The sequence below is a fragment of the Pseudorca crassidens genome, chromosome 9 (genome assembly GCF_039906515.1).
Source record: "Pseudorca crassidens isolate mPseCra1 chromosome 9, mPseCra1.hap1, whole genome shotgun sequence".
Classification (NCBI taxonomy): Eukaryota; Metazoa; Chordata; class Mammalia; order Artiodactyla; family Delphinidae; genus Pseudorca; species Pseudorca crassidens.
Window position 1 is genome coordinate 9,532,915 of NC_090304.1, and position 24,938 is coordinate 9,557,852.

General features: G+C 49.9%; 2 protein-coding genes and 1 long non-coding RNA gene across 4 annotated transcripts in view; 2 read left to right on the forward strand and 1 right to left on the reverse strand.

Moving 5' to 3' along the window:
* The window catches only part of AHNAK (AHNAK nucleoprotein), a 118,694-nt gene that overhangs the window by 84,119 nt on the left and 9,637 nt on the right, over positions 1–24,938 (forward strand). Inside the window, exon 6 of one of the 2 annotated variants that reach the window (XM_067748719.1) lies at positions 7,882–8,202. The exons of the other annotated variant lie outside the window; for it this stretch is intronic. Coding sequence (XP_067604820.1) covers positions 7,882–7,889 — 8 coding nt within the window. The 3' untranslated portion in view covers positions 7,890–8,202. Of the gene's footprint in view, positions 1–7,881; positions 8,203–24,938 lie in introns of those variants that run through there. 2 annotated transcript variants of the gene reach the window in all.
* LOC137230092 (uncharacterized) lies at positions 15,377–18,579 on the forward strand. The gene is made up of 3 exons (XR_010945997.1): positions 15,377–16,328; positions 17,789–17,896; positions 18,199–18,579. It is a non-coding gene; the product is annotated as an uncharacterized lncRNA (long non-coding RNA).
* SCGB1A1 (secretoglobin family 1A member 1) lies at positions 17,448–20,842 on the reverse strand. Its single transcript, XM_067748699.1, has 3 exons — positions 20,788–20,842; positions 18,572–18,759; positions 17,448–17,585 (listed from the first exon to the last, which is right to left on the reverse strand). The coding sequence occupies exons 1-3, from the start codon at positions 20,840–20,842 to the stop codon at positions 17,553–17,555; spliced, it is 276 nt and encodes a 91-aa protein (XP_067604800.1). The 3' UTR covers positions 17,448–17,552.

The window sequence follows — 24,938 nt, forward strand, 5'->3', positions numbered from 1 at the left end:
GCGCAGCGCCCAGCTCGTAGAACTGGGAGCCAAACCTTCTCCTCTGTTTACTCAGATCGTAGCTATGGCTGCAGCAAAAAGCAAACAGCAGTTTGACTAGATGCATGAACTCAATATTCCACAGCCTCGGAAGCTCGTGTCTGCTTACGTAGGAGGCATAGCACACAATATTATGTTGAAGTGACTAATAGCCCCAACAGAAAAAAGAACGCATTTTTAAGAAAAAATTCTTAGCAGGAATGTTCAGATGCTGAGTTGGTAAGACTGACACTAGTTCTGTGTGTCTCCTCTTCAGAATCTCCTTCCTGTCCATCCCCATCACATGCTGCCTCGGGGTGTGGGTTCTGAAGGGGACATGTCTGCCGTGTGGTCACCCTCTTTACCAGCCCGTGGGGGTAGGACTTTGGGCTCCACACACGTTCACGGAGTCGCTGGGGGAGGCTGATGCTGGTAAGAAGTGAGGAACAGAATCATTTGATCCCATGAAAGCTGCCATGATTGGATCAGTCCTGCGCATTGGCTGGGTCGCCTGGACCCCACTCCGTCATCTCTAAAGTGGGACTAACGATAGTTTCTCCAGCACGGGATGGCTGTGGAGAGTCAATGAGTTTATACCTGTGAAGTGTTTAGGAGGGTGCCCAGAGGCAATCAGCGACTCAATCAACAAACACAGAGCGCCTGTAACTTGTCCCTGTTGTGCCCTGTGGGAAGGAAACCCCAGATGCGTCTATGCCCTCGAGGAACCAGCATCTATCTGGAGAAGGAAAATTGGACACTGTGGACATCAATAGAGAACAGTGAGGCCCGGGGGAACAGCCTTTCCTGTAGCGAGGACGTCCTGGAGGGTGAACAGCTGCTGGGTGGGGTGCGCTGTCAGCCAGCCCTGCTTAATCTCTTGGCAGCCGAGGCAGGGAGAAAGGAGAATCTGGTATTCATTGTGTGGCTGTTTCTGATTTCCTTCTGCTTTTGAGATCCTCTTCTGAGGGAGAACAATGGCCCCAGAGGCTCAGGCTTCCTTGGCCAGGTACCCGCCAAGCTCTGGGGGAGGCAGCGCCCAGAAGGAGGCAGCAGCCAGCCGGGCACTCGCAGGCGGGTAGCGTTTCATTCCCGTCTTCTGAGAATCTCTGGGGACACCGGGTTTTGGTGGCTGGTTCAAATCCCAGCCTATTATTAATCATTATATCCCGGGGGCTTTGAGTGAGTCCTCCCAATCTCATTTACGAGTATTCTTTTAAAACTTTCTCTATTTGACAAGGAAGAGCAGTCCTTCCTGTACCACCAGGAAGGCAGTACCATCAGAGGCTGAGTGAGCAGAGGGGGCCGTCGAACACATGGGACTCCCTGTGGGCTCTTGATTTTGGAGCCACGAGGTTGCTCCCTGCCACTGTGTCCCCAGCGGGAGGTGGAGAGTGCAGGGTCCTCGAGCACATCGTCCAGCCCACAGACCAGCGCCTGGGAGGGGTCCTCAGCGGAGGACCCCGGGGCTGGCGTTTCCCCAGCTGGTGCCTCGTAAGGCCAGCTGGGGGCAGAAGGCCGAGGACTGTGTCCGAAGAATGGGGTGGGGTTTCCTCATTCCTCTCTGTCATCACACTTGGCCTCTTATTTGTGGATTTTAGTTCATTTAGCGGCCTTGCTGGATTACTCTTTCATCACCAGAAAGCAGAGAGAATCCAAAAGTGACTGACCCACATGTGGAAAGGGGCAGAGACAGCCGGAGGGCCACTGGATTACGATCTTCAAGTCTATTGAGAAAGAGGCTCTGAGGACGGCAGGTCAGCGTAAGAGGAGGGAGGGGGAGGCACAGCCCTGCAGGGGCTCGGGCAGGGGTCAGCTGTCTTCAAGATGTGACAAGACCAGGGCAGGGTTGCCCAAGCTTAAGTCACTCCAGTGCCATCATCACAATTTCTGCCACATCCACATGCCATCGTATACTATTTGTTTAATAACTGTCTTTAAATAGATTTATTTTAAGAACCGTACTTAAAAAAAAAACCTTACATTTAATTAGAAAAAAAAAATCTTTATGTAATTACCATAAATGAAACCCAGAATTTTTCTAATAAGCACTGAAACAAGTTCATAACTGTTAAAGTAAAAATATTCGTCATCGGGCTTCCCTGGTGGCGCAGTGGTTGGGAGTCCGCCTGCTGATGCAGGGGACACGGGTTCGTGCCCCGGTCCGGGAGGATCCCACATGCCGCGGAGCGGCTGGGCCCGTGAGCCATGGCCGCTGAGCCTGTGCGTCCAGAGCCTGTGCTCCGCAACGGGAGAGGCCACAACAGTGAGAGGCCCGTGTACTGCAAAAAAAACCAAACAAACAACGAAACAAAATATTCGTCATGTACCACTAAAATTTTGACTGCCACCCAGAGCTTTGCGTAAGTTCTTGGTGTAGGCTTTCTTTTTGAAATTTATTTTTATTTAACAATTTTTTAATTGAAATATAGTTGATTTACAGTATTCTGTTAGTTTCTGGTGTACAACAATGTGATTCAGTTATATATATATATATATATAATTTTTCAGATTCTTTGTCAAATATATATACATATATATATATACTTTTTCAGATTCTTTTCCATTATAGTTTATTACAGGATATTGAATATAGTTTTCTGTGCTGTACAGTAGGACCTTGTTGTTTATCTATTTTATATCTGTTTTGTACTTGTTAATCCCATACTCTTAATTTATCCCTCTCCCCCCTCCCCCCTTTGGTAACCATAGGTTTGTTCTCCATGTCTGTGAGTCTGTTTCTGTTTTGTAAATAAGTTCATTTGTATCATATTTTAGATTCCACATGTAAGAGATATCATATATTTGTCATTCTCTGTCTGACTTACTTCACTTAGTATGATAACCTCTAGGTCCATCCATTTTGCTTCAAATGGCATTATTTCATTCTTTTCTTTATGGCTGAGGAGTATTCCACTGTGTGTATATATATCTTGGTTTTTACACACCAGGCTTTTACACACCAGGGGGTCCAGGTGTGTCTGAGGGGGGTGAGGTTGACATTAGCTACAAGTAAGGAGCAGGGTGATTTGTGTTGACTTGTGACCCCATAAAGATGCTCCAGGAGAGCAACTGCTGCTTGACCAAGGTTTCCCCAGGCCCCATACCCGCATCTCCAACATGGGAGAATGACAGTGTCTCCGGGGGAGGATGGACTGAATTCATGTATTCACAAGGTATTTAGAACAGCGTCCAGTGCACAGTAAGGGCTCGACAAGTGTTAACGCCCACCGTGACTTGAGAGATGCTGGCTGACGGCTCTCGGCTGCCCTGGGCATCCCATCGCCTGTCTTCCTGGAGACAGGGCCAGGACTGACATGGTCTTGGGGTTCCCTCCCCCTCTCATGGTCTCTTGCTCTGTAACTTCTCCACTGGGACAGGTGTGGCCCGGTGGCCTGACCATCATTTACCTCATGATTATAGGATTAAGTTAGGATGCAGTCATGGCATTAGTCAGCATGAAACATCCCCGTTGGAACTGGTGGTCATCTGTGTCCACTGGAGGCTCTGGCATGGCTCCCGGGGACAGGCACTCATGGTGGATCTGGGTCTGCACCTCCATCTGAGCAGCCCCGTGTTGTTTCTGGAATGGGACTCACAGCTTGGAGAAAGAAACGAGCTGTGGGAAGCAATCCCAGGTTCCCCGGTGGGACTGGAAATACTGCTTCAGGCCCTGGAATTTTACTTTCCTGTTTGGCCTGGCACTCGTCCTCCCCTCCCCCAGCCCGCCACATATTCGTCTCGGTTGCATCCTCTCCCTCCCCCTCTCGAATCCGTTTCCTCATCTGTAAAAGTGGAGGTTGCGCTAGATCGTATCTGAGGCCGCTTTGAGCTTGAGAAAGCTATGATTCACCTCTCAGCCACCCCCTCACTTTTCCCGCGGGCCTCCTGATTGACACTGAGAAGAAAGGTAGGAAGGAAAAGAGAGAAACAGGGAGAGCCGTGCATCCTACAGTGTAGGCACCGGCCCCCACGACACAGAAGTATCCGGTCCAAAATGTCAGTAGTACTGAGGCTGAGAAACCCTGCTTTAGGGAAGGAGAGCCAGAAGGAAAGAAATGATTTAAAAGGCAAATGTATAACAAATGCGCCCGAGATGATAAGTGATTAGACAAATGATCATGAAAGGGAAAATTCAGGGAGCACAGGAAATGCATGGGAAAGAGGTGTATAAATGGGGAGAGAAAACGTCGCTAGGGTGGAGAAGGATGTGTTTGTAAGGTGATCACGGTGTGGGTTGTGAAAGCGAGCTGCTGGCCTGAGAGTATAAACCAGCGCTGGGGGGATTGCCATCCCCCTTCCTTGGTCACTCTGGAAGATGCCGCTCCTCTGCAGCTCCTCCTATGGAATTTCAGCAGTGCAGCCAGTCAGCAATGGTGCCTGTTAATGCCACCGAGTGGCTTTAAGGTAACAGGTTGGATGGTCCGAAGACTTAGGCAGTCATTACCGTGTGAGCGTTATCATGCTTCATTTTTTCTGTGAGACCTTTGCTCCTCATTGAACTAACAACCACTCAGTTCTCTCCAGCTCGAGAGGAAGACACCAGGAACACACGATGAAAAGAAATTAGCATAGAGTGTATTCATGACCGCGGGGGTAGGTAAACATTTCTAAAAGAGAACACCAAAAGCACTTCTAACTATAGAAGAAAAATGGCTACATTGGACTGTATCAAAATTAGGAGGCTCTCTTCATAATAAGGTACCATGAAAAACATGAAAAGACGAAAACGCTAATTCAAAAAGATACATGCACCCCAACGTTCATTGCATCACTATTCGCAACAGCCAAGACATGGAAGCACCTCAATGTCCACCGACAGAGGAATGGGTAAAGAAGATGTGGGTATATATGCATGTATTTACAATGGAATGTTACTCAGCCATAAAAAAGAATGAAATAATGCCATTTGCACATACATGGATGGACCTAGAGATCATCATACTAAATGAAGTGAGTCAGACAAAGAAAGGTAAACATCATATGATGTTGCTCATATGTGGAATCTAAAAAAATGATACAAACGAACTTATTTACAAAATGGAAATAGACTCACAGACATGGAGAACACACTTGTGGTTACCAAAGGGGAAAGGGAGGGGAGGGATAAATTAGGAGTTTGGGATTGACAGATAAACGCTACTATGTATAAAATAGATAAACAATAAAGCTCTACTATATAGCACAGGGAACTATATTCAATATCTTGTAATAACGTAGACTGGAAAAGAGTCTGAAAGAGAATATATATGTGTGTATATGTGTGTGTGTGTGTGTGTGTGTGTGTCTGAATCACTTTGCTGTACACCTGAAACGAACACAGCATTGTAAATCAACTATACTTCAATAAAAAATAAATTTTAAAAGGCACCATTAAAAACATGAGAAGGCGAGTCTCAGTCTCAGAAGAAGATGTCTGCAGTACATGTAACTGGCACAGTAGTCATTTCCAGAGGAAATGAAGAGCCACTATAAATCAGTAAGAAAAAGGCGAATGACCCAATAAAAACTGGGCAAAAACCTCACGGACACTCACAAAAGAGCGTATCCAGATGGTCAAAGAAACTATGAAAAGGTGCTCAACATCATTACTCATCAGGAAAATGCAAATTAAAACCACAGGAAGCTCCCACTACACAGCCACCAGAATGGCAAAACTGAGAGCGAGCCCCAGGCGTCACTGAAGACAAGGGGCCACTGGGACCCTCACGCATTGCTGTGCGGGGTGTAGGAACGGCACAGCCGCTTAGGAAAATTGTTGGGCAGATTCTAGTAAAGCTAAACCTTTCCCAGGCTAGAACCCAGTAATTCCACTCCCAGGTACACAAACCCAGTGCCTGAGCTGACAAAAGGATACGTACAGAGTGTTCAAAGGAGAAATTCCCTGGCGGTCCAGTGGTTAGGACTCCGTGCTTCCGCGGCAGGGGGTACAGGTTCGATCCCTAGTCGGGGACCTAAGATCCTACATGCCACGTGGTGTGGACAAAAGATTAAAAAAAAAAAAAGAATGTGCAAAGGAGTTGTCTCCAAGTCCCATCAACAGAAGATGGGACATAGGTTGTGGTACATTCATACAAGGGAGTGCTACACACACAACCATGGCAGAAGACACATTGTCTGAGTCCATTCGTATGAAATTCAAGAAGAGGCAAAGCAAAGATATGGGTCAAATCATGGTCGTAGCTGGTGGGCATATGGATTGAGATGTGCAAGGGGGAACTTTCTGGGCTGCAGAAATAGTCTGTCTCTGGACTGGGGTGGTGGGTATACACGTGCATATAAACGTAAATAATTATCAAGCTGTCCATTTAAGATGAGTGAGTTTTATGTACTTTATATATGTTATGCTTCGATTAAAAACAATGAAAAGACGCAGATTCTTATGTCCAAGTGAAGTAATAACAACAATAATAATGTATTGAATACCTTCTATGTGCCAGGTGCTTTATACAGATTATTTCACTTCATCCACCCAAACTCACCTGTCGGCCAGGGATTATTCTCATTTTACACGTGAGGAAACTGAGGCTTCGAGAGGTTCACTAGCTTGTCTGAGACTCACAGCTAGTAGGTGCCGGGGCCGGGGCTTGAGCTCCACAATCCAAGCTCTTGCCACTCGGCTTGGGATCTCAGAGTGATTCTTTTTTTTTTTTTTTTTTCCGGTACGCGGGCCTCTCACTGTTGTGGCCTCTCCCGTCGCGGAGCACAGGCTCCGGACGCGCAAGCTCAGCGGCCATGGCTCACGGGCCCAGCCGCTCCGCGGCACGTGGGATCTTCCCGGACCGGGGCACGAACCCGCGTCCTCTGCATCGGCAGGCGGACTCAACCACTGCGCCACCAGGGAAGCCCTCAGAGTGATTCTTGGTTCACCATCAAAGCTCTCTGTTTCACCTGCTACTCCTCCCAAACACAGAAGCCTTAGATACCATATTTTAAAGAGAACTTCATCGTGTATCCTGATATTCCAGGAGCTCAAATCCCTCTACCTTCTTTTTTTTTTTGCGTTACGCGGGCCTCTCACTGCTGTGGCCTCTCCCGTTGCGGAGCACAGGCTCCGGACGCGCAGGCTCAGCGGCCATGGCTCGCGGGCCCAGCCGCTCCGCGGCATGTGGGATTCTCCCGGACCGGGGCACGAACCCGTGTCCCCTGCATCGGCAAGCGGACTCTCAACCACTGCGCCAGGGAAACCCCCGTGGAACATTTTTGAGTAGGGAGGTGTACGAGGAAGCCCGGACGTGCACACCCACGTGGGAGGGAAATCGACTCGGTCAGGAGGCCAGTGAGGAGAGAAACGTGCGGGTCCAGGTGGAGATGAGTTGGGTGCACCTCAGGGTGGAGGTGGTGGGATGGAAGGAAGGTGCAGGTAGATGGGGAAGAGGGTGAAGGAGTCCTCAAATCTGGGAGCCACTCTTCTGAGTTTACGAAGCAGGGAGAAAGTCAGTTTGGAGATGATGAAAGGGATTCCTTAATGGCTAAGACCAGAGGGCGTGCATCTCATCCCGCCCTGGTTCCGCACCTCCTTCGGCCTGCTATTGGCACATTCTCAAGAACACACTGTCCTCTTCTGGCCTCAGACTTGCACAGGGCACCCGAAGGACAGACACTGGCCTTCTACAAGCTTCCTTTCCACCCTTGCCACACGGGAACCCACAGAGGGAGGCGTGTCAAAACCCAAACAGATCCCACAGCGGAATCGTTTCCCTATAGGCCCCTCCCCAAAGTAAGAGTTTGTTGAGGTGCTCTTCCAAGGGGTGGGGGGACCTTTTTTGTTCAGCCTGTGAAAAGTTAACAAAAGGCCTCCCGATTTTATGGAGAGATGCAAACAGTGTTTTGAATAAAAATCCCTTTGTTATTGTTGTTTTACAGAGCTGTAGCCTCGGCCAGGAAGAAATCCGCCCCCTCTGAAGGCTGTTTTTGTGACTGTTCTTGGGAGCATTGTTCTAAAAATGGGAAATTACATATCACTGTGCCAAAGGAAACAAACACCTGCAATTAAAGGAATACCTTCCACGCGGTGGCTTTTAGAGTCCCGGCCGGCTCTGGACGAAGGGCTGCTGCACCAGTTCTTTTTGGTGCGTTTCTTCACTTCTAAGGGAATCGGGTTTGTAACCAGAGTGGGCTTTGGCAACGATGGGGCTCGGGTGGTGGTCCTTCACTTATTCACTCAGTAAACATCTATCAAGCATCTGTGCTGGGTCAGTCTTGGTGGTTTTCACTACTCCCTTCCCTGGCGTTGTTAAAATTACCGGGAGCGTTGGCTACGGGCAGCGACTTTCTGACACTGTTTTTCAGAGTCAGTGTTTGACTTCTGCCCCCAGATGATGAGGTACCAGAGAGAACACCAACTTCTCTCCTTCCTCTCCTTTCTTCCTCCCCTTCCTCTCTCCCTCCTTTCTCTTCCTTAGTTACAGAAGTAAAACCGCTATTTTCAACATGTCAGTCAATACACTTCTTTAGGCAAAGGATTTTTCTTTTCTTTTGTTTTTTTTTGGCCGCGCCGCATGGCAGGCGGGATCTTAAGTTTCCCCAACCAGGGATGGAACCCGTACTCCCTGCAGTCTAACTACTGGACAGTGAGGGAATTCCCAGGCAAAGGATTTTTCAAAGTTTCCGGTCACTGGGGTACAGTCTGAAATTCTTGTCTGTGGTGTAAGATATCGAAAGATAAATTTTTGGTTATCTGGTTAATATTTAACATTTTCAGCATCAATATAATTGCAAAATAATCAGGTCTTGAAATTTATTGATCGTGAAACGAATACATTTCAGATGGATTTGTGGTTTCAAAGAATCCAGTTTCCTAAGCTGATCTCATCTCTATGAGAAACAAGAACGAAGAAGGGAGCAATGGGAAACAATGAGCTTCTAACTTTTGGGAAAGTGTTGACTTTGGTTAGAACTTCCTGCCCATGAAGTGCTTGCCTTCCTCCAATGGGTTGGCCAGAGAGTGATGGCAGGTCCCACCGGGAAGTAGAGATGGAATAAAAAGGCTCTCCAGTCCCGTAATGTACTTAGTCTACTGTCTTAGTTTCCAGATGGGTCTTAACTTGGCCACTAGAGGAAGAGCCTAGGAGCTGAGTCTTGAAGGAATCTTAAGGTTGCCAGATTTAGCAGATGATAATACAAGATGTCAGGTTAAATTTGAATTTTTTTTTTAGGTTTTTAAAAATATATATATTTATTTGACTGCACTGGGTCTTCGTCGTGGCATGCGGGATCTTTAGTTGTGGGATGTGGAATCTAGTTCCCTGACCAGGGATCGAACCCAGGCCCCCTGCTTGGGAGATCAGAGTCTTAACTGCTGGACCACAAGGAAGTCCCTAAATTTGAATTTTAGTTAAATAATGAATTTTTTTTTTTTTTTTTTGGTATAGCTATGTCCCAAACATTGCATAGGGCACGGAGGATGGAGCTTGGGTCTTCAAGTGACTTTGGGAAGGGGAGACATTATAGTCTGTGGAGGTGGGAAGAGCATGGGTTTGTTGCCTGTTTAAATATTCATGTGTGTGCCTCATGGTAATGCAGGGAAGTGTCACCCGAGGAAGGAGGTCTGCCCGCCAGGAAGATGGTCTGTTCTGGGCTGGTGGCATCAGGAGATTGACCCTTTGCTCTCCCTTCTCTGGGCTGGCGGGAGACAGATGAGAAGTGGGTCCTGGTTGTCCCTAGATAGCACTGCCCGGGTCTGCCTTGTGGTTCTGTGGCATCAGGACCTGCCTGAGGGACACGATGAGAAGGGCTCCATGTCCCGAAGGCGGCTGCACACTAACTGAGCCTCCACACCCGAGAGCTTCAATGAGAAGCACGTTGGTGGATTAATCAATCAGAGGCTAGTGGACCAGACGGCGTATCCTCCCCTGTGGACGGGCGTCAGGAAGGTCGGGAAGTGAGCACAGACTTAGAACCAGTAAGCGTTCTTCCATTGCTTTTTCTCCCTGCTCAGGACCTCTGTGCCTCCCTCGCACTGCTATCCATCCCCTCCTCTTTGGCACAGGATATCAGGTTAGATTTCCACGTCCTACACGACACTCAGGTTCTGGTCCTGCCCCCCAGATGACTCCCTCATCACCTTGCTGGAGTGTAGGGTGTGGCTGCATTCTTTTCTCCTAGTTAGAGACAACCTCTTGTTTCATCCCCATAGATAGCTCACCCCATCTACCATCTGTGAATTTACCAGCCTAACCTGAAGGGCAATCTTTTTTTTTTTAACATCTTTATTGGAGTATAATTGCTTTACAATGGTGTGTTAGTTTCTGCTCTATAACAAAGTGAATCAGCTATACATATACATATATCCCCATATCTCCTTCTTCTTGCCTCCCTCCCACCCTCCCTACCCCACCCCTCTAGGCGGTTACAAAGCACCGAGCTGATCTCCCTGTGCTATGCGGCTGCTTCCCACTAGCTATCTATTTTACATTTGGTAGTGTATATATGTCCATGCCACTCTCTCACTTCGTTCCCGCTTACCCTTCACCCTCCCTGTGTCCTCAAGTCCATTCTCAACGTCTACTTCTTTATTCCTGTCCTGCCCCTAGGTTCTTCAGAACCTTTTTTTTTTTTTAGATTCCATATATATGTGTTAGCATATGGTATTTGTTTTTCTCTTTCTGACTTACTTCAATCTGTATGACAGACTCTAGGTCCATTCACCTCACTACAAATAACTCAATTTTGTTTCTTTTTATGGCTGAGTAATATTCCTTTGTATATATGTGCCACATCTTCTTTATCCATTCATCTGTTGATGGACACTTAGGTTGCTTCCATGTCCTGGCTATTGTAAATGGAGCTGCAATGAACATTGTGGTACGTGACTCTTTTTTTTTTTTTTTGCGGTTAGCGGGCCTCTCACTGTTGTGGCCTCTCCCGTTGCGGAGCACAGGCTCCGGATGCACAGGCTCAGTGGCCATGGCTCACGGGCCCAGCCGCTTTGCGGCACGTGGGATCTTCCCGGACCGGGGCACGAACCCGTGTCCCCTGCATCGGCAGGCGGACTCTCAACCACTGCGCCACCAGGGAAGCCCTACATGACTCTCTTTGAATTATGGTTTTCTCAGGGTATATGCCCAGTAGTGGGATTGCTGGGTCGTATGGTAGTTCTATTTTTAGTTTTTTAAGGAACCTCCATACTGTTCTCCATAGTGGCTGTATCAATTTGTAATCCCACCAACAGTGCAAGAGGCTTCCCTTTTCTCCACACCCTCTCCAGCATTTATTGTTTGTAGATTTTTTGATGATGGCCATTCTGACTGGTGTGAGATGATACCTCATTGTAGTTTTGATTTGCATTTCCTGGAGGGCAATCTTATTTCCAAACCTTGTCCACTGCTGTACCCCCAGCGTAGGTGGGGGAAGCAGCAGGATTTGAGTCCAGAGCGCCGGGGAGGACCAGGCTCTCAGGAGGGCCTCCTGGGCCAGGCGAAGAGTCTGGAATTTATCCTGTAGGAGCCTGTTAGCAAAGGGAAATGAAGGCTGCAGATGGAATTAAGGTTGCTAATCAGCTGATGCTGAGACCATCTTGGATTACTGGGGTGGGCCCAGTGCAGTCACAAGGGTCCTTCCGCATGGGAGAAGGAGGCGGAAGAGGAGGCCAGAGGCAGAAGAGGAGGCTGCACTGCCGACTTTGAAGGTGAGAGAAGGGGCCACGAGCCAACGAATGAAGGGGGCCTCTAGAAACTGAAAAAACAAGGAAACAGACTCTCCCTTAGAGCCTCCGGAAGGAACACAGGCTGCCAACACTTTGATTTTTAGTTCAGTGAAATCATTTTGAATTTCTGACCTCCAGATCTGTAAGATAATAAATGTGAATTTTAAAAAAAAGCCATTAAGTTTGTGGTGATTAGTTACAGGAGCCATAGGAAACTAGGTTAGAGGCTATTTGCCATACTCCAGGCCGCAGATGGTAAAGCCCTGCTACTGGAATCAGAGTAGGGAGAAGGGGACACATTCAAGGTAAACTGAGAAGAGACGGACTCAGAGACCAATGGACACATAGGGTCAGAGGTCAAGAGATCCTTCCTCTGGCCCCAGTGCCCTGAGGCCTGGCCCTCATCTTCTTTCTCCCAGGGAGTCCCTGACCAGCATCTCCATCCTGTCCCAGAGCTGAAGGACTATCTATGTGTGTCACCAGGGCCATAAGAGGGAATTTTAAAGGACTCTCTGTAGCTCCATGTCTCGCAGTCACACAGGATGCTTGGGTGCGGCAGGCACATACCTTTAGATATTTTAGGAGTTATCTAGGCTACTGTCATAGGCTAGGAATCCGTTCACTTGATGGGGGACGAATCTGAGTTCCAAACGCCTGGTTTATCCATTCTGATGCGACCGTGCATTCTAAGCTGAATCTATTTTCAGATTTATTTATATTTGCACGTAGTACAGCTTTATAATTTTAGTTTGCTCACAGAAATCCGTTGGGTGGCTAACTCCTAATGATTCATGCTCACATTGTTTCCACATGCCCGCTGGTGCGTTCCGTAAGTGCCTGGGAGGAACGTTCCCTAATGACACGTTGCAGAAGGCATTGTTTGTGTGGCCGCTTCCTCATCAATCAAGGTTTTCTTTAGCATGCGTCTGAAGCCATTCTGAACAGCAGTCACCCTACGGTGAATTACTACCCACAAATCCCCTGGCATTCGCAAACAGCACGCTGGCATTAGCCATAAACTAGGCATCGTTTTATCCACATCATCTACATAAAGTTGGTAAGGGCTGGTCTCACTTCCTCTTCCTGCTCTGTGAATCATTTATAGATTTTTCTGCCTGGCTAACATCAATCCACCCCCATGTTGAGGGTGTAAAACTACAGCTCTCCTACGGATCCATCAGTTTAGGCATTGACACAGCAAGGGCGAGTGTTTGCATTTCTTGCATTTCGCAGCGTGGTGGCAGTGTTTGGTAATGACCACTCCTCTTTAGCTTTTTTTTTTTTTACCATCTTTATTGGAGTATAATTGCTTTACAATGTTGTGTTAGTTTCTGCTGTATAACAAAGTGAATCAGCTATATGCATACATATATCTTTAGCTTTCTTCAAGAGTAAACGTTCCGGGCTTCCCTGGTGGCACAGCGGTTAAGAATCCGCCTGCCAATGCAGGGGACACGGGTTCGAGCCCTGGTCCCGGAAGATCCCACATGCCGCGGAGCAACTAAGCCCGTGTGCCACAACTACTGAGCCTGCGCTCTAGAGCCCGCGAACTGCAACTACTGAGCCTGCGTGCCCCAACTACTGAAGCCCACGTGCCTAGAGCCCGTGCTCTGCGACAAGAGAAGACACCGCAATGAGAAGCCCGCGCGCCGCAACGAAGAGTAGCCCCTGTTCGCCGCAACTAGAGAAAGCCCGTGTACAGCAACGGAGACCCAGTGCAGCCAAAAGTAAACAAATAAAACTAAATAAATAATTTATTAAAAAAAAAGGAGTAAATGTCCCTTTGGTGGCAGACTGCGGGAGTAATATACTTTTCAAAGATCAATTTCACCCAGATTCACGGTTTCATTGACAACGTGATCAAGAAAAAATGTGGTCTTTCCCCTGGGCTCCTCAGAGGTATGAATGCTAAAAAATGCTAAAAGTAATATAGTGCTAAAAATACATTTCTTGTTTTTAATCTTTTTTTTTTGGCTTTACTGAGACGCATTTTACATTTTTTTCTTTACACAGTTTGTGCGTAATACTTCTCAAATGCAGGAAGCTTATATTCATACATTGGCCTCCTTGTGTTCTAGAGTTCGGCAGATTCATAGTGAAAAAGGCTGATTATATAATTATATATTTATATGATCCAGGGCTGGACACGCTTTTTCTCCTCCTCCTCCTTCTTCAAATGTACAAATCATTCTTAGCTTGAGGTCTGTTCAAAAATAAGCCATGGCTTGAGTGTGGCCTGCCAGCCATAGTTTGCAGAGTCGTGCTATAACGTAGGCCGGGGGAAAAAAAAAAAAAAAGACAAAAAAGAACCCAGAGACATACCTTCATTTCTCTAATCTCCTTTTGCTTTCTGGCAACATGCGTCACACAGATACGTGCTCTTTCTGTGGCTGTGATCAGTTCATCTTGCCTTCTGCTCTTTTAAAACTAAATGTACATTTCTGTGTGCTGACAGCTCACATTCTTTGGCTCGCCTACCTCTGCAGCTCCCTTGAGGTGGAGACTCCCTTTTATCCGCAGATACCTGTTGTATTTGCCCTAGGTAAATATTTCCCCCGTTGTGACTAGGTAATTAAAATTCTGAACCTTTATGACCCTGGATCCTTATCTGTTTGAACAACACTCATCTAGGTGGATGGCTCAGAGGAGCCCCCGGGGAGTCCGCAGTGAGGAAGTTGGGGAGGAGGGGGAGGCAGGAGGCGCCCCACCCTCTACCAAGAACCTTCTGGAATTGCCAATCCCCCTGACCTGCACTGGAATTTTTACAGTCACAGGCCCTCTTTTGTGGCAGACAATGAGGGAGCGGCGCAATGGCTTTATGGTTTGTGTGTGTGTGTGTGCACAAGCGTGCGCACACCTGTGTGTTTGGGGCAGGGTGGGTGGACATTTCTCATCGGTATCACTTGGTGGGTGGACATTTCTCATCGGTATCACTTCAGTTATTAGCTCAGGAAATTCCTGCGTCTGGGATCCTACTCTCTGTAGGGCAGGGGTTGGGGCGTGGGCTCTGGAATCCGGGTTGTGTGAGGAATAAACAAGAAATTGCAAAAATGCCTGCCAGCGAGTAAGCGATCAATAAAAGAAATTGTTAGGTTACTTGAGACATTAAAAATGGAGTGGATGGAGGTCAAAGGTCAGCTCCACCAGCGCCCCGTGGTCCTCTGTACCTCCGGGGGCCATCGTTGTAGATTCCGTTGGACGCGCCCTTGGAATTGTTCGGGAATGGAATCATTACTAATTCCCAAAGTGCTGACACATCACTGGCAGCGTTCAGCGGGCGGCAACTTGGTGTGACTGCCCTTGCTCTTACTCAGAATTCTGATGAAAACCCCCCTGAAAAATCAAATGAAAGCAATCAAAGATGATAAAAGATCCCTAGAAAGGAACTGTGCTTCATCATCTGTCCCGCGGAGTGAGCCGGACTGGGTGGAGCCGCAGGGCTCAGAAGCTCCAGGGCCGGACCAGCGCGTCCGCTCCTGGACGCCTTGGTCGACACTGCCCCCCAGTGGCCCAGGGTGGCTCTGTGGACATGGAGACGGTTCCCAGAGGTGATTTGGAGGTAACCTGCTTGGCTGGACGTGACAGTGCTGGAGAGGGAAGGGCTGGGGATGCCCCTTGGACTTCAGGCCAGAGCAACCGGGCGGCTAGGGATAGAATTTACAGAGATTGGAAAGAGATGGGGTGGGGCGGGGGGGAATCAGACTTCTTTTGGACAAGAGGAGTTTGAGATGCTGGGTAGACGGTAGGATCTAAGGGGAAGAGGTGTGGACTGTTCTGGTGGCGGTGATAGAAACCTGGAGGTAAAGTTCTTTCTTTCCTTTTTGTTTTGTTTTTTTTGCGGTACACGGGCCTCTCACTCTTGTGGCCTCTCCCGTTGCGGAGCACAGGCTCCAGACGCGCAGGCTCAGCGGCCATGGCTCACGGGCCCAGCCGCTCCGCGGCACGTGGGATCTTCCCGGACCGGGGCACGAACCCGTGTCCCCTGCATCGGCAGGCGGACTCTCAACCACTGCGCCACCAGGGAAGCCCTTTCTTTCCTTTTTTATTTTTATTTTCGCTGCACCACACAGCTTGCAGGATCTCAGTTCCCCAACAGGGGTTGAACCTGGGCCCTGTCAGTGAAAGCCCAGAACCCTAACCACTAGGCAACCAGGGAACTCCCTTTAGAAGGTTCTGAATTTTCTCCTGGGGTCCAAGGGCAGGGCTCAGTGGGGCCTCAAGAAGGGCAGGGGCTTGGGAAGAAGCCCAGGCAGCCTCCCCTCTTCCCTCTTGCTTCGCCCTCTGCCTGCAATGCTCTGTCCGCCTCCCCCCATCTCGTTGAATTCCTCCCATCCCTGCTCAGACCCTGAGCGGGGGGGACTCCCGGGCTGGCCTGTCCGTGCTGCTCTTGGTCACTTCACTCCCTGCATTTCTTTTATGCTTTAATCAGAGCTCTATCTATCTGTCTATTTGTGTCCTTGTTGATTTGCAGGGCGCCGACCATCTTCCCTGCTAGCTTGCCAGCTCCTTGAGAGCAGAGGCCATTGTTTTCTTCACTCCGCTCTACTTGGGCCTCAGTGTGGTTCTGGCGCCGAGCAAGGTCTTCATGCATATTTGTTGGGTTATGAAATCTGCTCCCGGGTTCCTCAGAGCGCCCAGCACCACTATGAACACATGGAAAGTGCTGGTAAATACCCAGGGATTGATTTCACGCCCGAAGACTCCTTTGCCGCAAGAAAAAATGGGGGTGGCGTGAAAGTTGGCTGGGAGGGGACTCAGGGAACGGCGGGAGGTGGGGGCAGGTCAGAGAGGGGCTTCGGGGTCTAACAAGAGCACCATCGCCGGTGGACGGCAGTAATTAGGTGCTGACCAGCCTGGTCCCGACCCACCCACCCCCCAGACTCCTCTTCTGGGCAGTGACTGACGTGAATGGACAGTTTGACACGTAGGCCTCTGCAATTTCAGCCTGGAAATAGGATGGCCTAACAATGATGACTGATAAAGGATCTAGAAAATGCATGAGTAGAGGGTTTTTGCTTTAAAAAATAGTTCGACAAATAATTTCGTGTAGCAAATATGAAGTGAGCGAAACAGTCTGCCTTCTCTGGGAGTGCCCCTCAGAGTCTATTGCTCCTTGAAATCAGCCCCAAGGACCCTGGATTCCTAATCAAGGAATCGAGTCTGTTCCTCCCTCCAGCCTTTGTTTCCTAAGTTTCTTAGGAATTTGCTCCTTCTGTAGGTGGAGGGCATCAGTCGTGTGCTGGGTGTGATTTGCAGGACTGTCACAGGGCCACTCAGCCCCTCATAGCACCCTACTGCTCTGTCAAAATGCTTGAAACGTCCACCATTTAGCTTTGGGAGACAGAACTCTCTGGAAAGCTCCATCTTTGTGTGCAGGCATGTCTGGGTAGCATAATCACCTGACATATTTTTTTCCACCCAAGAGTGGGATTCCAAAGGGTCTGGAAGAAACAGAACACTTAACTTCATTATTAAATGGGTGTTAGGGGGGTCAGCCTCAGGTCAGCTGTCACCCTGTCTAACCTCCCCCCGCCTTCCCCCATAGGTCAAGTTTGAGCAAGGCCCTGGGAACGTTTCCAGGCCAGCTGTCTGCCCGTGGAAGGGAGTATATGCTAGAAGCTGGTCTGCCACCTGTGGACCGGAAGTGAGACAGGGTCTGGGCCCCTTGGGGATGTGTTTCCATGGCCACTGCTTTGTTTTGCTCTAAACCTACCCCAGCAGCGGCACACCTTCTCACTCTAGCAGGTGAATAAAAAAGAGATGGGGACACAGAGATGTGATGCTTGTCCTTTATTGCAGGGAGCCAGGCAGGGCTGGTGGGGACGGAGTGAAGGAAACATCCGGGGAGTGGCAGGGGTCTCGGCAGGTGGAGATCTTCAGCTTCTAAATCCTAAGCACAGTGTGGGCTTTGGATTATTTTGTCCTAAAGCAAACAAACAAAAAAACCCAATACAATAGTGAATGAACATCAAAGTCAGACCCAGAGACTTTAATGTCACCTAAGAGGTTTGGTGTTTCTGGGAGGAGCTAAGCTTAGACTATTTCTCAGAAGCTTCTTTATTTTTATTTTCTTATTTTATTTATTTATTTATTAATTTTTTAACTTTTTGGCCGCACGGCATGCAGGATCTTAATTCCCTGACCAGGGATCGAACCCACACCGCCTGCAGTGAAAACGCCGAGTCTTAACCACTGGGCCGCCAGGAAAGTCTCTCAGTAGCTTCTTTAAAAAAGGTAAGATAGGGCTTCCCTGGTGGCGCGGTGGTTGAGAGTCCACCAGCCGATGCAGGGGACACAGGTTCGTGCCCCGGTCCGGGAAGATCCCACATGCTGCGGAGCGGCTGGGCCCGTGAGCCATGGCCGCTGAGCCTGCGCGTCTGGAGCCTGTGCTCCGCAACGGGAGAGGCCACAACAGTGAGAGGCCCTGCGTACGGCAAAAAAAAAAAAAATAAAAAATAAAAATAAATAAAAAATAAAAAAGGTAAGATGGGGCTTCCCTCGTGGCGCAGTGGTTGAGAATCTGCCTGCTAATGCAGGGGACACGGGTTCGAGCCCTGGTCTGGAAAGATCCCACATGCCGCGGAGCAACTAGGCCCGTGAGCCACAACTACTGAGCCTGCGCGTCTGGAGCCTGTGCTCCGCAACAAGAGAGGCTGCGATAGTGAGAGGCCCGCGCACCGCGATGAAGAGTGGTCCCCGCTTGCCACAACTACAGAAAGCCCTCGCACAGGAACGAAGACCCAACACAGCCAAAAAAAAAGATAAGATGGCTGTGCCTGCTCCCTGGGGACATTTGCACTGTGACTCTCCTCTCTGGATTAGAAAAGGGTCCCCCAAGGGAGTTGACACTGCAGCTGAGGGATGTGGGAAATCCTCCGCTGGGCAGTGGGAGTGGAGGGAGCCGTGTACCGTGAGCTTTGTCATGCTGTCCTGGGCCTTCTGGGGGAGGGTGTCCACCAGCATCTTCAACTGGGCCCCTGCATTTTTCATGTCTTCCTCAGGGCTGAAGGGTGCAAGGGCAGCCTCATAGCTGGGAAGCGTGCCCATGGAGAGGTTTTCGATGACATGTAGAAAGTTCAGGCAGACCTCTGTAGTTGCTGGAGCACAGAAAAGAGAGAGCGCGTGTATCCAAGCCCTTGTCTACACTGGCCAGCTTCCTGCCTGGGCCTGGCCCAGATGCACACAGCTGCGCCTGTCAGCAAGACATAGCGGCCCTTTCGTCGACGGCCTTGAATGGGAGACCTGGTGGCGCTCCAAGCAGTCGGCTCTTTGACGCCATGTGGATGCCTTCTGGGCTGTGGCCAGCTTTTCGTGGCTTGCCGGAGCCTCCCTTGTACTTCCTGGGTTGCGGCGGCAAGGTGCTACTGGCTCTTTCTGATAGAGTTCTAGGCAGGGCTCTGAGACTAGAAGCTGCTGATCTCATTTGTTTGGTGTGCCGTGCGGGGGCTGGGAAGAGGCCGTCGAGGGTTTTGGCTCCCACCGGAAACATGCCTCTTACCGTTGGTTAGTGATGGTCTGAGCCACACGTGACAAAGGCAGGATCTGGCAGGAAGAGGCACTTGTGCCAGCCAATCATGAGCCCCAGAGCCTGGCCCAGAAGAGGAATCCACTGTGGGCACCAGGCCTTGTGGGCTCATCCACACACAGACACGTCTCTGCCTCTATTCCTGGCCCCGCCGTGTTCCCTTCACCAGAGTTCTCCCTACCCCGCCTCCGGTTGTGCTCCTTTTTAGCTCCCTGCCCCCAGGAATGTGGGGAGAGTCACCATCCCCTACTCCCTGCTGGCCCATCTTCCTACTGAGTGTCAAATCCCCGTCCTTGAATTTGCTGCCTGGTGTGCGAACTCCCCTGCCTGGGCTCCAAGGCCCCACTCAAAGTGGCCACTCCAAGTCAGACCCTCTCCAGAACTTAGATCCCTGCTTTGCAACTTACTGTGTCACCAGCCACGTTACTTTATCTTTCTTTAGCTCAGTTTTCTCATCTGTAAAATGGGGATAATGTCCCCACTTCATAGGGTTGTTGTGAACGGGGTTCAGCACCGTGATGGGCACATTGTAAGTGCTAAATAAATGTTAGACCTTATTATTGGTATTATCATATGTGCACCCACAGGAACGTACCAACACATCCCGGCCCCACCTCCTAACATATTTCAGTCCTGTCTTGCTGAGCCACCCGCCTCTGTACCTGGCATTGAGATCTTCTAATTAACATACGTTTCAGTCCAAATGATGTTATTTCCCCTTTAAAATAGACATCTCTGCACCATAGTTGTTCCCACTGCCTCTTGGTCTCGGTTTTCTAACTAACTCCCCCGTCTCGCCAAGGTCATAAAACTTACCTCCACGGTTGTCAGGAAACTTTGAAAGTGAACTATCGGGAATTTGTTTAAAATTTTTTGTTGTAGAAGGAGTAGAAGAGGCTGATACAGAGTAAAAAACAGTTCAGTAACCCAGCTCCCAAGAGATCAGGGGGTTTCCGGGGAGGTGTGATTCACCCCACCCCCATTCCTCTCAGTGACAGCTGCAACTCTTCAGAGACTCCTAACCCTTGTTTTGCAGAGGACAGAAAATGTTTAGAAACCTCCGTTCTGAGTTGGCAGTTTCCCAAAGGGAAGAGCCCTTTCTAGAATATTCCTCTCTGTGCAGGATGGGAGACCTTGCCTTGGGTTGGGTTTCTTTGGAACCCATGAGGCTCCTTCCAGCCCCTTTGGCTGCCAGAGTGGTGTGTTGACCCCAAATCGGGAGGCAGCACCCAGGTCTCTTGGCGTCTCGGGGTCTGTCCAGCCCTGGGCTTTGAGAAGCTTGTTTGTTCCTCTTATTCTGCTGGTCATTGCATCTAGGTGGGATATTCTCCATCCCTTCCTCCAGTCTGTTCCATTCCCTGCATTTCTGAGGTTGTTGGATATGGAAGATGGGGTCCTTTTCAGGTTTCCCCACAGCCTCGGGGCTCTCCCCAAGTTCCCGAGATGAGATTGCTCGCTGGACCCAGCTTCCTGGCTGGGAGTCAGCTTTCCCAGCCTCTCCCGGCAGCTAAACAGGGGGCATGGGCAGCCGTCCCCTCTCCCGAGCAGAACTGGGAGAGTTCTTGAGCTCGGCTTGGGGCAGAGGGCTCTGGACACTCACCAGGGCTGCAGAAGAGAGTCAAGGTGACCAGGGTGAGGGCAATGGCGAGCTTCATGGTGGGAGGGAGGCTGGTGAAGGAAGCTCTGTCCCTGTCTCTGGATCTGGTGGTCTTGTGGGAGATGTGCCCATCCGGGTATCTTCTTATATGCTCCTGGAGCAGGGAGGGCAGGGCGAGGGCTCCACTTATGGGACCACACTGTTGACATGGGCATCAGCTCAGTGGAGAAAGTAAACATTCTTCTTTCTCAACCCGCTTTCTGTCCCCATGGAAACTGAGCTCACACAATAGGCCACTTGGGAGAGGGGAACCCAGGGTCCAGTGTAGAGGCAGCAAGGGTTCCCAAGTCAGAGGGTCTGGAGAGCTGGCCGCCTGGGCCACTCTCTCTGAACCTGAGCACTGGGCAGTCCAGATCGACAGCCAGAAGCAGTTGTAGAGCCCACCTGGACCCATCACCCTGGGAGAAACTGAGGCTTAAGGCCCCATAGCAGTGGCAGCCACAGGCCTAGGACTCGGGACTCCTGATACTTCAATGGGCTCCTCCCCAAGGAAATGGCTGGACCTTAAGCTTCCAGGGTCCCACGGTCCAGAGCATCTCGTGGTCAGACTTGGGGGAGACCCTGGACTGAAGCATGTTGACAGGTGAAGGAGTTCTCCAGAAGGCCCCTGAAACCCAAGCCCCAGGTCAGGCTGGAGGACACACTGCACCAGCTGGGTCTGGAGTCCTGCCCTCCTGGCGGCAAATCTATGGGTGGCAAATTTGGGCCTTATTGCACTTGACCTCTTAATGGCCTTGACCCTCTTGCCGGAGCTGTTCTCTCGCCTGCACTCCCACGACTCAGTCCTTTCCTGTTTTCCTCCCTGACCGACCTTCTTGTTCTATAGACGTTGATTCTTCACTGACTGAGCTTACGTATTGGTGGTTCCAGGCTGTGGCCGTGGCCCCTTCTGGCCTCCTGACGCTACGTCAGAGGCTGCCTGTTTCTCTCTCCAGTGTCTGTGCCTTAGAACACAGGCCTGCCGGGGTCGAAGTCACCTGCTAAACGGCCTTCTGCCTCCTAACTTGTCCTCCTTGGCCATCCTGGGAAAGGCCACCAGGAGGATATTTCTAAGCCTGCTAATCACATCCTCCTCCTTCTTGAAGCTTCCTTGGGCGGATGGGATAAAATTCAAGTGTGATTTATTACCACGCCCTTGTCCACTGGCCTTTGCTTACATTTGAGCCTTATTCCTCTGCTCCGCTGCGTGGGGATTTAACCCTATCTTAGTATTTGCCGATTTGGGAACATGCCTCGTGTTTCTTCATGCCTTTTTACCTTTGTACAAGCTGTGCCTCGTGCCTGGAACACACATCTGCCTTGCCTCCTCCAAATCCTATCTGTACTTCAAGATTCAATCAAATGTTGATTCATTCATTCATTCAATAAGTGCTGACCACCTGCTAGGAGTTTCAGGCACTGTGCTAGGTGTTAGGCGTTGGCTCAGACACGGAGCAGCCCTGCTTTGGAGCCCCTTCAAGATGAAATTGCCGCTGGGCTTCGAGGAGTGAGGTCAGCAGAGAGCAGCCAGTGACCGGTCCCGGGAGTCGGCCCAGTCCCTGGGGGTCTGCCGCCGCTGCAGGGAACAACTTGCTCAAGGTCACACCCTCCCCGGGACAGCTCTAGCAGGTGGTCCTTTTACTCTAGAGCGCTGTGCCTGGCTGGCCAAGTCTTTGTCGGGCCTGTGTGGCCTGCAGGCTGGTTTTCCCCTCTGCCCAGCCCAGATTCTGCCCATTTCCCTTCACAGTTATTGATCCCTAGGAATAATCTTGTACCCCAGACTCCAACTCAGCATCTGCTGTCAGGACAGCATCAACACGCAACAGGGATGCAGGAATGAACCAGGCGGGCCCAGGTCCCTGCTGCCGTGGAACTTCACTCTGGTGGGGAGACAGCAAGCGGACGGTGAAACAAATGAAACACTCGCAGGTGTGCTGAGCGCTACGGGAGAACGAAGCGGGGACCCTATGGTGGAAAAGGAGAGTGAGACTACTTAGTGGGGGGATGGGGCGGTCCTCTCTGAGCAGGTGACTCGGTGCCGAGATCTACAGGGGAGGGGCCTGCGCAGAGGGGGTGCCCAGCACTGAGGCCCTCAGGTGGGAAGGACCTGGGCTTGCCCGGAGCACTGAGGGGCATTGTGCCTGGAGTGGGGAGTGGGGACCAGATCCCAAAGGGCCTCCAATTAAGTTCTTTATGCTCTGGAAGGGGTTTCCTTTTTTATTGCTTTAAAAAAATTGTGTTAAAATGCACATAACGTAAAATTTACTGTCTGAGCCGTTTTTAAGTGTCCTGCTCAGTGGTATTAAATACTTTCACACTGATGGGCGCCCATCACCCCCATCCACCCCCATAACTCTTTTCATCTTGTAAAACTGAAACTCTATACCTGCTAAACACCAACTCCCCACCCCGCTTCCTTCAGCTCCTGGCGACCACCGTTCTACTGTCCATCTCCACGATTCTGACAAGTCTAAGAACCTTATAAAAGTGGAATCGTGCCATAATTGTCTTTTTGTGACTGGCTCATTTCACTCAGCATAATGTCCTCAAGGTTCACCCATGTAGCATATTGCAGGATTCTTTCCTCTTTGAGGCAGAATAAGATTCCATTTTATGTCTAGATCACATTTTTCTTATCCATTCATCCGTTGATGGACACTACAGTCGTGTCTGCATTTTCGCTATCGTGAATGATGCTGCTGTGAACAGGGGTGTACAGTCTGGAAGGTGTTGATAGGGAATGATGGGGTCTGATTTCCCTTTTGATGAGATGTCTCTGACTACTGCTCTGAGGGGAAAGGATGGGGTGGCGTGGGAGTGACTGAGCGGCTCAGCAGAAGGGATAGTGGGTTTGGACCAGCTGATGGCAGTGGGGTGAGGATGTGAGAGACCCAGGGACAGGCTTGACGTTGGATAGAATAAGACGGACTGGGGAGGGAAGCATCAGGCTGGGGCAGCCAGGGACCTGGGGTGCTATTTCCTGACCTAGAAAAGACTCGGGGGCTTCCCTGGTGGCGCAGTGGTTGAGAGTCCGCCGGCCGATGCAGGGGACACGGGTTCGTGCCCCGGTCCGGGAGGATCCCACATGCCGCGGAGCGGCTGGGCCCGTGAGCCATGGCCGCTGAGCCTGCGCGTCCGGAGCCTGTGCTCCGCAAGGGGAGAGGCCACAGCAGTGAGAGCCCTCATACGCAAAAAAAAAAAAAAAAGAAAAGACTCGGGAGGAATAGGATGGGGGTGGGATCAGAGCGACGCGTTCTTCAACCTGCGGTGCCCGTCAGCCATCGCTCTCACTGTCAGCCTCTATGGCCCTCTGTTTCGTGCTTTAACTTTGCAATTCTTTACTTGTTCTAACCTCTTACATAATGTTTGCTAAAAAGGAATCCGTGTGGCATTAATCGATGAATGTGAGAGTTGGAGGCTCAGAGCCGCCTTAACACGGTTAAAAGCACAGGTTCTGAAGTTGCCATCGTGTGGACTCATGGAGTAAATTACTGTGTAGCTGAAAGATCAGGAGAGGAAGGCCTTCTGAACTGATCATGAAACGATCTCCGAGGCAGGCTGCAAAGGGGGAAAACAAACAAACAAACAAACAGACGAACAGGGGACTTCCCTGGTGGCTCAGTGGTTAAGAATCCGCCTGCCAGTGCAGGGGATACAGGTTGAAGTCCTGGTCCAAGAAGATCGCAGCTAAGCCCGTGCGCCACAACTACTGAGCCTGCACTCTAGAGCCCGCGTGCCTAGAGCCCGTGCTCCACAACAAGAGAAGCTACTGCAATGAGAAGCCCTCGCACCGCCACAAAGAGTAGCCCCCGCTCACTGCAACTAGAGAAAGCCCGCGCAGCAACGAAGACCCAACACAGCCAAAAATAAAATAAACAAATAAATAAATTTATAAAAAAAGCAGACAAAAACAAAGTGGAACAGAGTAAAAAACAGAATATAAGAGCAAAAGAATCCACATATGTAATTGCTTGTCTATGCAGAAGACGTCTCTGGAAGAGGATGGTGCTGGTTGTTTCCACAAGGTGCATGGAGGGGACCCAGAGAAGAAGACTTCACTGTAAGCACTTTGGTGCCCTTTGCATCAGGAATTATATAAAAATATTATCAATAGA